This window comes from Protobothrops mucrosquamatus, unplaced genomic scaffold, assembly GCF_001527695.2.
Source record: "Protobothrops mucrosquamatus isolate PMUCROS unplaced genomic scaffold, P.Mucros_1.0 scaffold637, whole genome shotgun sequence".
NCBI lineage: Eukaryota > Metazoa > Chordata > Lepidosauria > Squamata > Viperidae > Protobothrops > Protobothrops mucrosquamatus.
In genome coordinates this window covers 228,653-244,636 of record NW_015386929.1, presented here as the reverse complement: position 1 = coordinate 244,636, position 15,984 = coordinate 228,653, and the positions used below count along the sequence as shown (strand labels likewise).

Sequence of the window (15,984 nt, the reverse complement as noted above, 5' to 3'; positions counted from 1 at the left end):
ATTCCTGAAATACACAGAAACAGGCTGCTTGGTTTTAGCGTAGTGTGTGGTTTCAAAACTAACACTTCTTAAAATAGTTCAGAATAACTGTACATTTCAATACAGCAGGAATTAAGCTAACATGAATTGCTATTTGCTGTCTCTACATCAGCTTGAACAGAGAACCTATTTAAACCACAAAAAATCCAGATAGGTAGGTGGCTGGGTAGGTGGATAGGGGAGGGAGGGAGGGATAGACAGACAGACAGACAGGAGGAAGGGAGGGAGGGTGGGTGGGAGAGAATACCATAGGATATAATAATGAATGGGCTACCAAATCCAATTAAAATCCATCTAAATTCTGAGCGTCCATATTTGGTTTAGACAATATTCTGACCACATCATCATACTGTTATTTTAAGGTAAACTTATGATAAATGTTCAAACAAAAAGAAATGAATCTGGAGAAAGGCCCATTTTGCCTTACACTTACTAGTTAATTAAGATTGTAGTTAGAAAGAAAAGGCAAAATAAATGTTCTATTCCACGTGAAATACTACATAGCATCATTTCTATAAAGACCTTCACTCTATAATATCAACACTGGATTAATCTAACATTAAACTTATGACTATCAGAAAACATCCTCATAAAATATTTATCTTATAAAACAATTATATTTTGGGATTCATTTACAATTTAGTTTTAGATGACCTATAACAAATAACAGGGAGAATTATTTAGAAGCAATTGTTGAAATTGATTTTAAGAATCAACAGCTGAATTATTTTGGGAAAACGTACTTTTGCTGCTTAAACAGGCTGCCACATAAATTTGTTGAATAAGCAAACAAAATTTCATCCAAATATGTAAAATATTTTATAATTGGTCGCTTAATCGCTAAAATGTAAATAATAAATTCAAGATAGGGAATATGAGCAAAAAAGGGAAAGATACAGATTGATTTATCTAGGTAATTATGTATACACAAATTGTATTATCAGTAAATGAAACTATATTCTGAACATAAGGAACATTTTTCTTAGTTTTAGTATCAAAGCAGTGTAAACAGACACAGAATATACCCACAGACATATATGACATTACTGGTTAATTCTGGTTAACAAATTAAGAAACCCCAACTATTTATTATTCTGCAAAAGATTCTTTTTATAAAATATTATCTTCATTGTATCATATCTTGCAGGAAAAAGCAATGAGCAGGCAGATGCTAACTTCAATATTTAGTTGTATCCTTCTTGCAAACTATTCAGCTTAATACAGCGGTTCTCAACCTATGGGTCGCGACCCCATTTGGGGTCGATCGACCATTTCACGGGGGTTGCCAAGCATGGCTGTCCGCCATTTTTTTCCCCTTTTCCGGCGGGTGCCTTACCTCCCTTGGGCTGGGCCAGCTGGTGGTCAGCCTGCTCCGTCTCTGCCGCTTGCCAGCTACGCCTCGGCCAGCGCAAGGGGCGGAACCACGCATGCGCGGCGCTCCCGGGCAGGGAAAGTCCTCGACTTACGACCGGTTGGGTAGTCCTCGACTTACGACCGGTTTAGTCCTCGACTTACGACCGATTTAGTCCTCGACTTACGACCGGTTGGGGGTCGCGGCATTAAAAAGGTTGAGAACCACTGGCTTAATACATTCTGCTTCATTCTCCCTCTGCTTCATAGGCAATACTAATGTTAAGATGCTATAGACTCCTGTGCCTTTCGGTTTATAAATGTTAGCTGAACAGTTCCTCTCCCTTTATTTGGCTCAAGTCCAAAGGTTTTGTATCAGGGGAATCTTTTTCTACTATGTTGCACAGCAATTGATGCAATAGGTCTGATTACAGACAAGAGGAAAAAAATCATTTTGTCCATTGTTTTGATCTGATGCATATTTTCTCATAATAGCTTGTGGGACAGTCAAACTACGCTTTTCTTCCAACTCCTAGTTACCTGTAAATAGATGCTTACTTAAACATTTCCAACTTAAGAGTTACTCATTACACCAGACAGATAATATGACAGTAAAGAAAGCACGGGGCTTATGAATATCTTTCTGGATGCCCAATAGTCTCCCTGCACAGCTGAACTTAAGTTTATCTTTCACTATATGACTGTGTTAAGACCGGCCATCCTCACTAGGCTAGCTATTCCATGAGAAAGCAAGACCCTTAAGATAGCCATTTGCATCACATTGTCTATATTTGTAAAAAGAAAATATTTTATCTTGCTGATGAAGAATTATTAATGATCCAGACTCTTAAACCAACTAGTGAAATAAGACAGACCGTAATTATTATTTTTTTTAAAAAAAAAAACCTCAGTAAAAGCTCTAGAAAGTTAACAGAAATAACCATGTCACCATGGATTTCTTTTGCTTCCATTTTTAAGCTAAAGAAAAATAAATGCTCTTCCAGCCATCTCAAGAAAATTATAGATATTCATATGTTCTTCTGCTCTGGGTGCAGAAAAGATGGAAAGAGGTATGCAATTTTGGATAGCAAAACAACTTTTTCTCCTCCTTTAAGATGTATATCAGTTATTCAAGCAAAACCACAAAGAACTCTTTAGCCCTCCCTGCTCAACATGTGAGATCTGGGAATGAAGAGATGGGTATGCACAAAGGACATTGTGGCTGGGGGGTGGTGGTCAGGTTTAATCCTACTCTCTTCCCCACCACATCTTTGGAACCTCATGCTTTCCCTTAAATATCCAAGGAGAGGTCTTAGTCTGGTTCTTTGCTAAAACAAGATAATTTTAGTCCTATTTAGCACACCCAGGATACTCATAATGAAACCATACATTACAAGTATTATACACATCAAATGTAAGCATATTTCAAAATAATAATTGACTTGGAAAAATAAACCTAATTTGCTTCACGCATTTTAACAGCAAAAGCAAAAGCACTGTTACAAAACAGCAGGTTAGCTTATTTACTATCCAGGTTGTTTGAAAGAATGTCGAGAGCAAGAAAAAGTGGAATTCAAAGAGGATCTGCAGATTTGCTCTCTTGTTGAGAGTGCTGAATCAGTCTTTGAACAACAGCCATATATAAAAACCCTCATGTTGAAATAAAGGAGAGGAAAGGGTAGAGCCTTGTGCAGCTAGATCTTTGCAAGGACTGTAGATATGAGGTTGAGCAACCCTCGTCCACTGTTTATCTGTGTACTTAAAACCCTTTTTATCATTAAGAAGGTCAAAGAATCTCAAGCATTAGCATGCAATCTAGTGGAACCTGGCAAGCACATAGAGGAGAACTTATTAGCTGGCATTCAAAACATTTGATGTCTATATTTTAAAGCAGAATAGACAAAATGCTTTAGAATTCTTGTGTGGGCAGCAAGGATATGGTCTGAATCCATGACTATTTAACTAATTTGTAATGGAGTGAATAATTCCAAATCTAATTCCCACTGCTATTATTTTTCAACTCAAACAAACAAACAAATTGCCTACACATGGCTTTTCTCCATCTAGGTAGAGGGCTATTTTTTTCTCCACTAACCTCCCAATGCTAAATAAATAAATACAGAAATTGTGCTTACAGTATAATTAGGAAAGAGATTAGTCACAAATTAATGTTTAATAATTTGTGTTAAGTAAAAACAGCTGAGAAATATCCTTGTGGATCTGTGGAATATTAAGACAACCCAAACCACTGACTGACTATAAGCTCTAAAGAAATCTCTCCCACACACGGAGACAGATCAGCCTCTTAATTTACTAGGGAACTGAAAGCAATAATGCGGACTGGGTGATAGCTGAAGTACATGAGTGGGAATTCTTGCAATGGATCAAAACAAGCATTAATTTTGGCTTCCTTGATGAAAAGAAGCAACAAAGAGTATATATATATACCTTTTTGCCTTCACTACCTCCATACCAAAGGTTTGCATTGCTTTTTTGTTCTGTGTAGAATCTCGAAGATATCGGAAAGGACAAGCCAGGATTGCCATGAGCAACTGAAAGTCAAATAGATTCACCTTGGACTTCTACATGAAGGCAGTTTACAGGTTAATAATGCAGCTTGCTTATCTGTTTGCTTGTTCCTTCGTTCATTCATTCATTCCCCTTTATTATTTTTACAAATAACTCAAGATGGTGAACATCTCCAACACACCTTCCTCCTCCTATTTCCTTCACAATTACCGTATTTTCCGGCGTATAAGACGACTGGGCGTATAAGACGACCCCCAACTTTTCCAGTTAAAATATAGAGTTTGAGCGAGAGAGGGGGGGGGAGGAGAGAAAACTTGATGAGTAATATGCCAAACCACATGTGTAAAGGAATAAAATAGAATACCCGTATTTTCCGGCGTATAAGACGACCCCCGACTTTTGAGAAGATTTTCAGGGTTTAGAAAGTCATCTTATACGCCGGAAAATACGGTACCCTGTGAGATGAGTTAGGCTGAGAGAGACAGAGTATAGGGAGAAAGGCAGCCTTCCTCTCTCCCTTGTCTCTCTCAGCCCAAGTCCTGTTTCATTACCCAACTGGATAACATCATCAGTGCAATGAGTGTGGGTTCTGCATTAGCTTGCCCTGCCAGCTTTGGTGGAGACACAGTTTCCTCCTTGGTGGTTCCTTGATTATTGTTTTCTGCCTGATTGTTTATCTGGTGCTGATTCCTGCTTATCTGATTATGGGCTGCTGGAATACTTCCTAGGTATTTTATTGTCTGTTTTGGATGTTGTGTAAATCTAGTTTATCTCGGTGAGTGTATTGGGGGCTTCCAGGAATTCTTGTCCTTTCACGAGTAAACTACCTCATGCTTAGGAGAGCAGATCAAATGCTTCTTCATAGGTGGGAAGGGTTACCCCCAGCATAACGAAGTTTTCTACTGAAGAAACTCTTTTCTGATCCAGGAGATCTATACTATACAGCAGACACTATAAGATAATCTAAAACATTTTATTTCTGGGGGAAAAGATGAAGGCCTCAGATGCAGCTGGATGACATTAATTCATTAATTTCAATTATGTCTTCGGCCTGGATTTTGTTAAGATTATTTGGTTGCCTTAACAGATAACATATGTCAAATTGGATGGGAAGAGCATGGCCTACTAATCTTCTTGAAATTCTTAATGATTTTTGATAATATTGAGCATTCAGCATTTTTCTGGATTCTTTGGTGAGACTAGTCCTTGGGACACAATTTTGCAGGATTCTGGCCCTTCCTGGCTATGCCCAGAAGGTAGTGCTGGCAGACTATTTTTTCACACTTAGATGACTGACCAATGGGACCCCACAGGGTTAAATCTGTTCAACATCTACATGAAACTGAGGAATAATATAATTTGGAACTTTTGAATCTGATGACCCCCTCCTCTCACTGCATATAAAAGTGGTTTTGCAGTTACCTGGCTATAATGTCATCTGATTCTATATTTAATACAAAACAGAAAGAGGCTAGGGAACAGAGGTAGTCCTCAAGTTACGAATTTAATGGAGCCTGCCCATTCCATTCGTAACTCGAAAACTCGTAAGAGTGAATCTCGTACCTTGAACGAGATTACTCCCTTGCTCGTTAAACGCACATGGCTCATTAAGTGAACATGAGGTATCTCAGGATGGGGAAGGCTATGGAGAGCTTAGTGATGGAACAGGCCCCCAAGGCCTCCCTGATCCACTATGAATCTTCATGCTTCTCCCTCCCTTCATGCCGCACTGGACTCACCTTGAAAAGATCCATCTCCTGTCTGCCACAGATCCTGCTGCCGCCTGGATCTGAGGCTTCTGCATGCCTCCAGAGACTGGATCCGGGCATCAGAGGCCTTTTCCAGGCTGCTGCCGCCCGGATCTAAGGCCAGGAGATGCTTCCGCGGCCCTCCAGATGCCCACTTCTGGGTGGCAGCAGCCTGGAAAGGCCTTCGATGCCTGGATCGGGAATCCGGAGGGCCGCGGAAGCATCCCCCGGCTTTGTTTCCATTCTCTGTTTCAGAGAACAGAGCCCTAAAGTACCATGAGATCACACAAGATCAGTAGCGTGAGATCTTGTCCCACTGATCTTGTGTGGTCTTGCATTAATTTAGGCCTCCATTCTCTGCAAACGCACCGAAGGCCTGGAGCAGCCAAGAAAGAAAAGGATCTCGATCTTCACAGGGTGAGTATTGAAGTCCTAGTGCCTAGGGAGACCCAGGGCGGAGGTGGAGAGGGAGGGAATAACCAGGGTGAATGTTGCAGTGCCACTGCGGTCGCTCGTGAGGGTGAACGACTGTTGTGGTGCCACAATATTCGTAATTTTGGGATTTGCTCGTAAGCACTAGGGGGCGCTTATTGTGTAACTTCGAACGTTTGCTAAGGGAACAATCACAACTCAGGGATTACCTGTAACTGCAAAGAGATTCCTTTGTACAAGTAACTGCAGTATTTCCCAGTTTGGACATTCACACTGGAGGAAAAGGGAATTTTGCCTACAATTTTAACATATCTGGGAGAGGATGGAGAAAAAAAGACTCAAACAAGACTAAACTTAGAATTACTGACTCTTTTCACTTTACAGCAAAACAGCTGTGTTGGGAAAACAGAAACAGAAAACAGAAATTTTATTTTGTTGTAGCTTAGATAAATACATACTACGGACTTGAGGTAAATTAACTGGGCAAAGCACCCACTCATCTATTAATCTTTAATCACTGATATTGATCTCAGTTTTTAAGATAATGTAAGTTATAAACAAAAAGAAACACAGGAGGAAGAGAAAAGTAAAAGAACTCAACCAAAACATGACTCCCTTCAATTCATATTAACATCATTACAGTCCCCTCTCAAATTGTTATTTCAATTTTCTTAAAATCCTTTCTTGCATAAATTGGGAACTTCAATTACATATCTACACACAGAAATCTGAAAACAATGAGTGACTGATGGTAATTATACAAATCTCTTCCAATGATTTCAATGGGCCTGATGTTCAAGAAAGCAGATTTAGAATTCTAGTCTCAAGCATCTGATTATCCAGTAAAGCAGCAAGAAAAGTTACATTTGACATGAAGTCATTTGCTGGCACATAACATCTCCGGTTGCCATTTAAAAAAAGAGAAGGCTGGCATTTTAAGTAGGAGACAGGAAAGATGTTTGGGCATTAAATTTCCACTCAGGTTTGCTTTAGTAAAATGATCTGTTACATTTCTCCACAGGGGTTCCTGGGACTGGCATTGCCAGACTTCAGAAGAATATCAGTAGTTCCTGCTGACAACAACAACAACAAAAAGAGCTCTTTCTTCAAACCAGTATCATACAGTAAACTATATTTGATGGAATTTTTTGCAGGCCCAGTGTATATGTAGAGGTTTTCAAGGAACTCTAAATCAATATCTGGTGGAACTGCTTAAAGCAGATGGCTATCGCTTTAATGATTGTTATCTGATGATTAAAAAGATACAATTGCTATACCAATGCACAACAGACAACACTGTCTTGTCCACAGAGCAGCATATTACAACTGATATAGTGTTGATGGTACTCAAGGCTCTGAATAGCACCTACATTGGGTATGTTTGTGACCTACTCCAATAGTCTGAAGTTGGTAACTTAGTGCTTATCATGCCCTCCCCCCATAAAGAATTTCAACACTGCATCTTAAAAAGCATTTTCTATGTAGGTTCCTGCAAGTATGGAATTTGTTCCCTTCATGTTTCAATCTATTTTACTCCATATATGAAAATCTCCCACAATTTTCTCTATTTTCCAGGGGTTCATTTATGCAAGCTTAAATTCCTCTCAGTCTGTTTTGGAAACATATTCAGCGCAGCAGCATCTTAGTGCAAGGTTCAGTCGCAACTGTTCTTAAAATATTTGGAAATCCGACGACTGCCCAACTTTGCTTAAATTCAACATTCTATTTAATTTCTTTTTTACAAACAGATCACAGAGCAAATAATACAGCAATGCCATTCCATAATTAAAGAAGCAAAGAACAACAGTATTTCTAAAATGTGAAAAACAGGTGTACACTTTGTTGTTAAATAACAAACAAGGATAAAATTGAAAGTTTTGAAACTTTCTGTGATCTAGCTGGGAGTAAAAGAGAATAGAGTATAAGCTACCAGTAGAGAAGTAGTAGACGCATAAGCTAGCACTTCAGCAAACTCAAGTACTACCCACTCAGTACAGAATAATAAAAAAACTGGCAAGGAACAAGCTAAAATATATGCAGAAAATTTCCTCAAATTCATCATAAAGCTCAAGACAATTGTGTTAGTACATGCTAAATTACTACACAAGTTAGGCTCAATACTGAAAATACTATTTGAATAGGGCTACTGTTTTTGCAGAACTGAGTAAGTGATATTAAACACTAATTACTAAATATTATTAAGCTCTCCAATGCATACTAAGGTTGAAATGCCATTTCTCTCACAGCCATCAAGGAAACACGTGTGACTAAACAAAATTACCACTAGTAAGTGGTAAAGGATTTTTTTCCCCCTCTAAGGCTTTTCCATGATATTCTGCATACTCATGCTATTGGGGGGGAGGGGGTTCTACCTGATCCAGGTGTGATTAGTGGTCCTTCCAGCTCAAGTGTTTCATCCTCATACTGGTCATCCAGCTTTTTCTTTTTCTTTTTGGTTGAATCACGGGACTTTCTTAAAAGAGAGAGTTCTTCTGGATGTCTGATGTCTATGGAGGTGGAATAAGAAATTACATTATAAAAAAGAAAATGTTTTTAGCCTTTTTGATATTTTAACGAGTATAAAAACGGTATGAATCCCATAATACTGCAACACAATGGTACCATAATGCTTTGTTTATAAAGCTCAAATGATAATTAAATAGTATGCATCACACCATTTGTAGAAAAGAATAAAATATAATTTGAATGGTCCAATGACCTCGAAACAACTTTTTGGGCGTTCTATGACAAAAAAAGCCCTGAGTTTCCCTATTTGTGATTAGTATTTTAAAACCTCCTCTGAATATCAGTGGTTACATAAACAAAAGAACAGACCAAGAATTATTTTGCTATTTCAAATTGAGTGAATAAGCTTTCCATCTAAAAATAATCTGAAACAATTCATAATAACAAACTATTACTGATAGACTTCTTAAACCTTTGAAGAGAGGCCAAGATACATTATTATGGAATCAGGACAACTGTAAATATTGCAAAAACTGTTTTTCAACTGTATTAATATCTGACAGAAAGATAACTTTTCATCAAGTCAAAATACGTTGTCAATGCTTCATTAACATTTAAAATCCAGCCACCTTATGGAATTACATATGAAGCATTCAAATATTCATTATTGTGGAAATAATGTAAAAGAGAAAATGTATCAGCAGGGGATAGACATACCACTGGATGTCTTTCAATATATTAGTAATCATTTCTAATTCATGTTTAACTTCTGAAAAATAAAATTATATTTTCTGCTAAAATCAGGCTGTTGAAATGAAGGATGCTTGAGTCAGAAAAGAATTCACTTGTTTGAAACAATTCAGTGTGAACCTGATGCTGAAAACAAATTCTTAGTTTAAGGACATACTCAGGAACACTCTTTTCTAAATTATAAATATGTTTTTTACACATAGGTTGCCATATTAAGAAATAATAATAATAATAATAATAATAATAATAATAATAATAATAATAATAATAATAATAATAATAATAATAATAATAATAATAATAATAGTAAAGTTGGAAGGGACCTTGAAGGTCATCTAGTCCAACCCCCTGCTCAGGCAGGAAACCCTATACCAGGAGTAGGCAACCTTGGCTCTTTTATGACTCGTGGACTTCAACTCCCAGAATTCCTGAGCCAACTATGCTGGCACAGGAATTCTGGGAGTTGAAGTCCACGAGTCATAAAAGAGCCAAGGTTGCCTACCCCTGCCCTATACCATTATGTTCGAATATACTAATCATTTTGTCCTTATCTTAAATTGTTTGTTTTTACTCATACTTGTCATTAATGAACAATGCCATATATATATATAGGATGTACAAAACACCCATCCCCATTGTCAATTTATTATATAAATCACATTAAAAGTTCAAATTGGTTGCCTTTCTCTCTAAATACTTCTTTATTCATTTGATGCATGACATTTGAACATTGCTATGTATAGTAACATCTTATCTTAAATATATTAATAAAATAGTAAAACAAAACCATATTTTGATTGGTCTATGGGAATTGATCTTTGGTACACCCTATATATCCCATTCTTATGTCTATTCCCAAAGTTATCATACATTAATAAACCAAATTTATGTTACTAAAATATTCCCCATATGCTTGTATTAAAACATAAAAGCAGTCAGTTCTTATTTGGGCAAATGTATCAATTTTGGAACAAAAATCTCTGCTTGATTATTTTCCCTGACAACTATATTAGTAGTTAGAAGGAAAATACTTTCTGCAAATTGCATTCCTTCTCTATAACAGGTGTATATTACATGCTAGAGAAAATGCTCATGTCTAATCATGTCCCTATATATTCTTCAATTTCAGCAACTCCATGTGTAGGATGACTTTATCTTTTTCAAGTGGAAGAATTATGATCAGAATATTTGCTGCTGGGTACTCTAGGTAGGTGACAGTTCCCTAGACAATATTTTAATATCAAACAATGGTATGTTGTAAAACAAGGGTCCCCGATCCCCGGTCTGTGGACCAGCACAGGGCTGCGGCATGCCAGGAACCGGGCTATGCAAAAAAGCAAAGCTCCATCCGCGGGATGCAGGAAGCACATGAAAGTCCCCTCCGGTCCACCGAAAAACCTCTCTCCATGGAACCGGTCCCTGGTGCCCAAAAGGTTGGGGGCCACTGTTGCAAAATGTAAGAGAATAACATCTTCTAAATGTGCTGACCTATAATTCCCATCATAATATCAACATTAATGATCATTAATATGCCAGACAGGAGTAGCAGCACAACAATTATTTCTCTCCATTATAGGTGATGAACCTGCACAGATAAAATTCTATAAAAAGCAAGAAAAACAGAGAAGTGAAAATAAAACAGCTATCCAAATTTTAGGTTCCCAGGGCACTAGAAAGTAATACAGAGCCTATACTTCTCTTTAAGTCATGGGTGAACACTTTTTTTTTTGCATTTTAGGATGTGCTTAATAGTCAGAGAAAGAAACTTAGGAAAGACCTTCCCTAACTGAACAGGCTGTTAAAAGTGACTGTCAGAGATCTGTGTTTTCAGATTTGCATGATTCTGTTAATGTAGAATTAGCTCATCTGGCCATGTTTCCTGTCTTGCTTACCTGGGAGGGCAGACATAAACTAACCTTGGCTGAACTCATAAACTAAGCAGAGTCTCTCCAGTAAATACTTGGATGGGAAACATCTGGGAATTTAATGTCTATTAGTAGTTAGACTGGGAAGTCCCAAAAACTCCCTGGAATCTAACTATGGCAAACCATTCCTGTAATGCTATCAAGAATATGGCATGAATGGAGTTACCGGATCTCAATCTGTAAGCATTATCATCATCTTTTTTATTTAGATTTCACTAACATTTAATAGCCAATGTTAATTTCTAGGGCAAGAAAGTAAGTAAATATTACAGTTACAGGCTGAAGTTTTAAACGAGTGACAAAACCCAAACAGAGGTTTTGTAAGGACACCATTATAATTTGGAGCTAGAGATTGGACTTTCAAAAATTGCTTCCACGTTTGTTCAAAGATTCTTCGGATATATCCAATTAAAAACTGTTCCTTCAAGAACCATGATATGGAAATGGTTGGTACACTTAATTACTAGTTATTTAAGCTAACTATGTAATTTAGATGTCAAATGCTGGGTAGGATTCATTGCTTTCATAGTTGGCTTTAAGTGGATACATTTGAATGAACGCTATTGGAGGTGGACAATTTTATTTTAATCCAGAAGAATCTGTTTTTATTCAAGGTGCAGAAGTGTTTTCCTCTTATAGTGGAAATATAATACGTGCTACTTGGCATACTTCCAATTCTGAGAAGCAAAAGATAGCAACATGCTGTGGTGGCAATACTAAAACTAAATGCAAAATAATCTAGAATGCAAAATCTAAGTTCTGTTTGTAAACTATGTAAACTCCACACCTCTGATCTTACGTCAATGTGATTCCAAGATGTTTCATCCTTTAAAACTAGTTCTTTATCCTTTAAAGCCACATGGGAAACACCCCAACAAAAGTGAAGGCAGAGCATTTGTAATACTTTCTTTTTTGTTAACAAAGTATCTTGGGAACGGTTATGCTGCAGTTACCCTTCTGTTAGGAGCATAACATATTATAACATAGGAAATAGCAATTTTCTCTGTTCTAGCATTCTACAATTTCCCCCATATTTATCTCATAGGAATAATAGGTTCGTGGAGAAGAATCTCGTGTTTTTTTTTGCATTGTATGCCATATATCTATTAATAAGCAGCTATTTCACTGTGATTTTAATAGAACTGCCATTCTGAATATGAAGCATCAGCATACATTAACTACTTATTGGCCTCTGAGATCCAGCACAATGAGACGGAACTCAATAATAATATTAATGTTTCTGAAAATTTGAAGTCTTATCTATTGTGTCATACCCATTTTTCCTGCTAGCCTCACCTAGTATCAATTTCAACCTCACCTAGTTTCAACTTCAACATAAGATGGACACTTATGTCCATTTTATATAAGACCTCGTCTTATTTTTTTTTTGCCTCCAAAAGAGGCACTGGGTCTTATTTTGGGGGGATGTCTTACCTGCTAACCTTAGAACCACCACAGCCAGGCCTCCCAGGCCCCGACACTGTTGCGCTGTGGCTTGACTTCTTCTGCGGCCGCTTGCGGTCGGATACCGCATGGCGCACTGTGCTGGTGGTGTGTCGCACCGGTGCTGGTGGTGTGTCGCACCGGTGCTGCCATTCACAGCACTGGCGCAATGCGCCATGTGGCATCCAGCCGCAAAAGAAGTCAGGAATTGGCATGGCAGGTGTGAGGGTGTGGGGGGCCTGGCTGCGGTGGTCCTAAGGTAAGCGAGTGCAGGGCATGTGGGCAGCTCCACCCCCCACCCAGCTTGATTTTTACGCGTGTGCCTCGCCCCACATCATACAACCAGATGGTGAGATGGGGTGGACAGGGTCTTAACTAGGGCTTATTTTGGGGGTAGGGCTTATATTAGGCGCACCTGTAAAAATCAAGTTACAGCATATTTTGGGCAAAACACGGTATAACATATTACTCCTGTCCCAAACAAACGAACGATCCACATAGATTAATCTTCTCAAGAAGCTTAAATAAAGCACTGAAGTTCTATCTTTCCCCTTTCCCCTTTTAAACAGAAGAATTAGTTAACCATGATACACTCTCGGTTTGACAATTCCTTGCTTGAATGCTACATATGAAACAGAAATCATGACTGGCTGTATTTCTCAAATTTAGTTAGTATAACTTTTATTTATGTATTAAACTTACATGCCATCCCTCTTGCTTAGAGGTACCTCTAAGCAGCTTACAATCAATAAAAGCAACAAGATAAAACAACAAAACTTTAAAAACAATAAATACTGACACTAAAATTCACTTAAAATTAACAAAGATGGCAAGGAAGGGAATAAGATGCACACAGGAAGGAAGTGGGGTCTTATCTTAATTACCTCCAATCTGACACCCCCCCCCACCAAGAGCAAATAAAATAAAATAAAATTTTAAACATTTATATAGCTAGCCATCTTATAACCAACTCTGGGCAGCTCCCAATCAAAAGCATATTTTGCCAGATATAGAACATTACATAAAAGAGAGTTCTCCGCAACTTAGGAAACCCCAATTAGAAAAAAGAAAGGGGCATTTACTCAGTTTTATGCCAATGTGCCTTTTTCCTACATTGAAGTGCACAGATCTCTTACAGTACACTTCTGTTAAGCATGATCGTCTTTGGTACTATTTATGCCAAATAATTTATTTATCTTAGAAACAAACAGTAGGAACTCATTACAGTTCATAATTCGATCACATAGGCATACTACATTTTGCATTAAGAGGCAGTAGGAAAAAGGCTGCCTCTGTTAAATATTGGTGGGAGTTTGTAACGTTGAATTTTCTCAGCAGACTGTTCTCCTATGTGTATGAATACCATTTATTGTTTCTTGCCCTTTTAGTTAGGGTGGAAGAGCTTTTATGTTGAAGCCAAGCTCCTGAAGGGAGTCTTCTGCTGCCTGGATGCTGCCAAGACCCACCCGATCGACCATGTCAAGAATGGCACCATTACAATGGTCCTCTTTTTCTGGTGCAAAACGTCTGTGAGATGCCAATGTAAAACTGTAAAATATAAAGGCAGGCTGCATAGGAACATGTTAAAGAAAAACATCGGCAATACAGTGTACTTTTCATTTCAACCGTCATGTACCAATGTATAAATGTTCTGTCAGTGAGAGAGGGGATTCAATTCCTAAAAAAATCCTGATTTGAAATAATATGATTTAAGACAAAAGGTGTAATGCAAACATCATGTAGAATTGGATTCAAGAGGCAATTCTGACTCGGACAAGTAAGAAGAAAAGCACCAGACAATAATTATTCCATGTAATCTATTTGAATAAAAAGGCACAAACAAGCTGATATTCAATATAAAGAGGCCACCCAAAATACATTTATTTTATTTATTTATTTTTATTTATTTAAGACTTATATGCCGCCCTTCTCCCCACGGGACTCAGGGCGGCTCACAGCATATTAAAACAACATAGTACATTTCCCCAATAAAAGCCAATTAAAAACCAAATATTTGTAGCTGTGTCTCTTATTAAAATCATTAAAAATTATCCCTATTTAAAATTCACCCTAGGTCAGTCCCGCTTGCTGAAAAAGCCATGTCNTTGGCCGACGGCACCCTGAGGAGGCCCGCTCTGTGGGAGCGTACCGGTCTGTGGGAGGGAGTCTGTGGCAGAAGGCGGTCTCGGAGGTATCCCGGTCCTATGCCATGGAGCGCTTTAAAGGTGGTAACTAACACCTTAAAGCGTACCCGGAAGGCCACTGGCAGCCAGTGCAGCTCGCGCAGCAGCGGCGTTACATGGGCGTTACCTTTGTATGTATTTTTTAAATTCATTTTATAGATACTACAGCAAACTATGTTGATTGACACTATGTTAAGCTGCCATTATAACCAAATTGAAGAACAAAGATATTTAGAACTGGAAGCAAAGAAACAAACGTCAGTAAGAGAACTCTCTCTCTCTCTCTCTCTCTCTCTCTCTCTCTCTCTCTCTCTCTCTCTCTGTGTGTGTGTGTGTGTGTGTGTGTGAGAGAGAGAGAGAGAAATAATTAGGACAGCTTTTTCCACCATTACGCTAGTTATCATTAACTTGCATTTTAAAAAGTAAACTAAATCCATTCTACTTAACTGTTCTCTTAAGAACAAAATACATTTGCAAACCACAAAGCCTTACAGATTAACCAGGATTCTTTGCTTGATCGTTTCAAGCAGAAGTGGGCAAACCTTTTTTTCTCTCTTCAGATTGGCATTCTCAAAGTTAGACTTTAGGTCACCTAAAGGGACACGGATGAAATAAGTGGCAAATGGGAACAGAATGTAACTGTACTATACCTTTAAAATAAAAATAATTGCAATTAATCAATAGCTAAAACTTGGCACACAGATGCTTTATATGCCATTTTCTAGGCCAGAGCAGAAAAATGTTTTATTTCTTTTTCTTGTAAGGAAAGGCAGCTGGCTATTATCGCAAGTTGGAGTTGTCTATTGCACAGGAATTGTGAAAGGGTTACATGTGGTACATCCCAGGTTTAAGGCGAGTAAACATATGTCGTAAAGCTTTTAAGGAGGTATTGGCATGCTCTTTCGCAGAGGCCTTCCCTGGACTTCAGCTGCAGAAAGCACTAGAAGAAGCTTAATCTCTAGGTCTCGTTCAGTCAGGATTCAGACTGGGACAGAAATGGAATGGATTTGGTTGTCCTGGTAGATGACCTCTCCTAGAACCTGGAATGTGTCTTTTCTGGTACTTCTTGTCTCACAGTAATATTAGATACTCTTGAGCAAGGTATCCTTTGGGATCACC

General features: G+C 38.1%; 1 protein-coding gene across 1 annotated transcript in view; it reads right to left on the bottom strand.

The window, feature by feature from the left end:
• Positions 1 to 15,984, bottom strand: part of FERMT2 (fermitin family member 2) — a 76,342-nt gene that overhangs the window by 28,357 nt on the left and 32,001 nt on the right. The window contains exon 4 of the mRNA XM_015817773.1: positions 8,471 to 8,605. Within this exon, the coding sequence (XP_015673259.1) occupies positions 8,471 to 8,605 (135 nt within the window). The remainder of the gene's footprint in view (positions 1 to 8,470; positions 8,606 to 15,984) is intronic.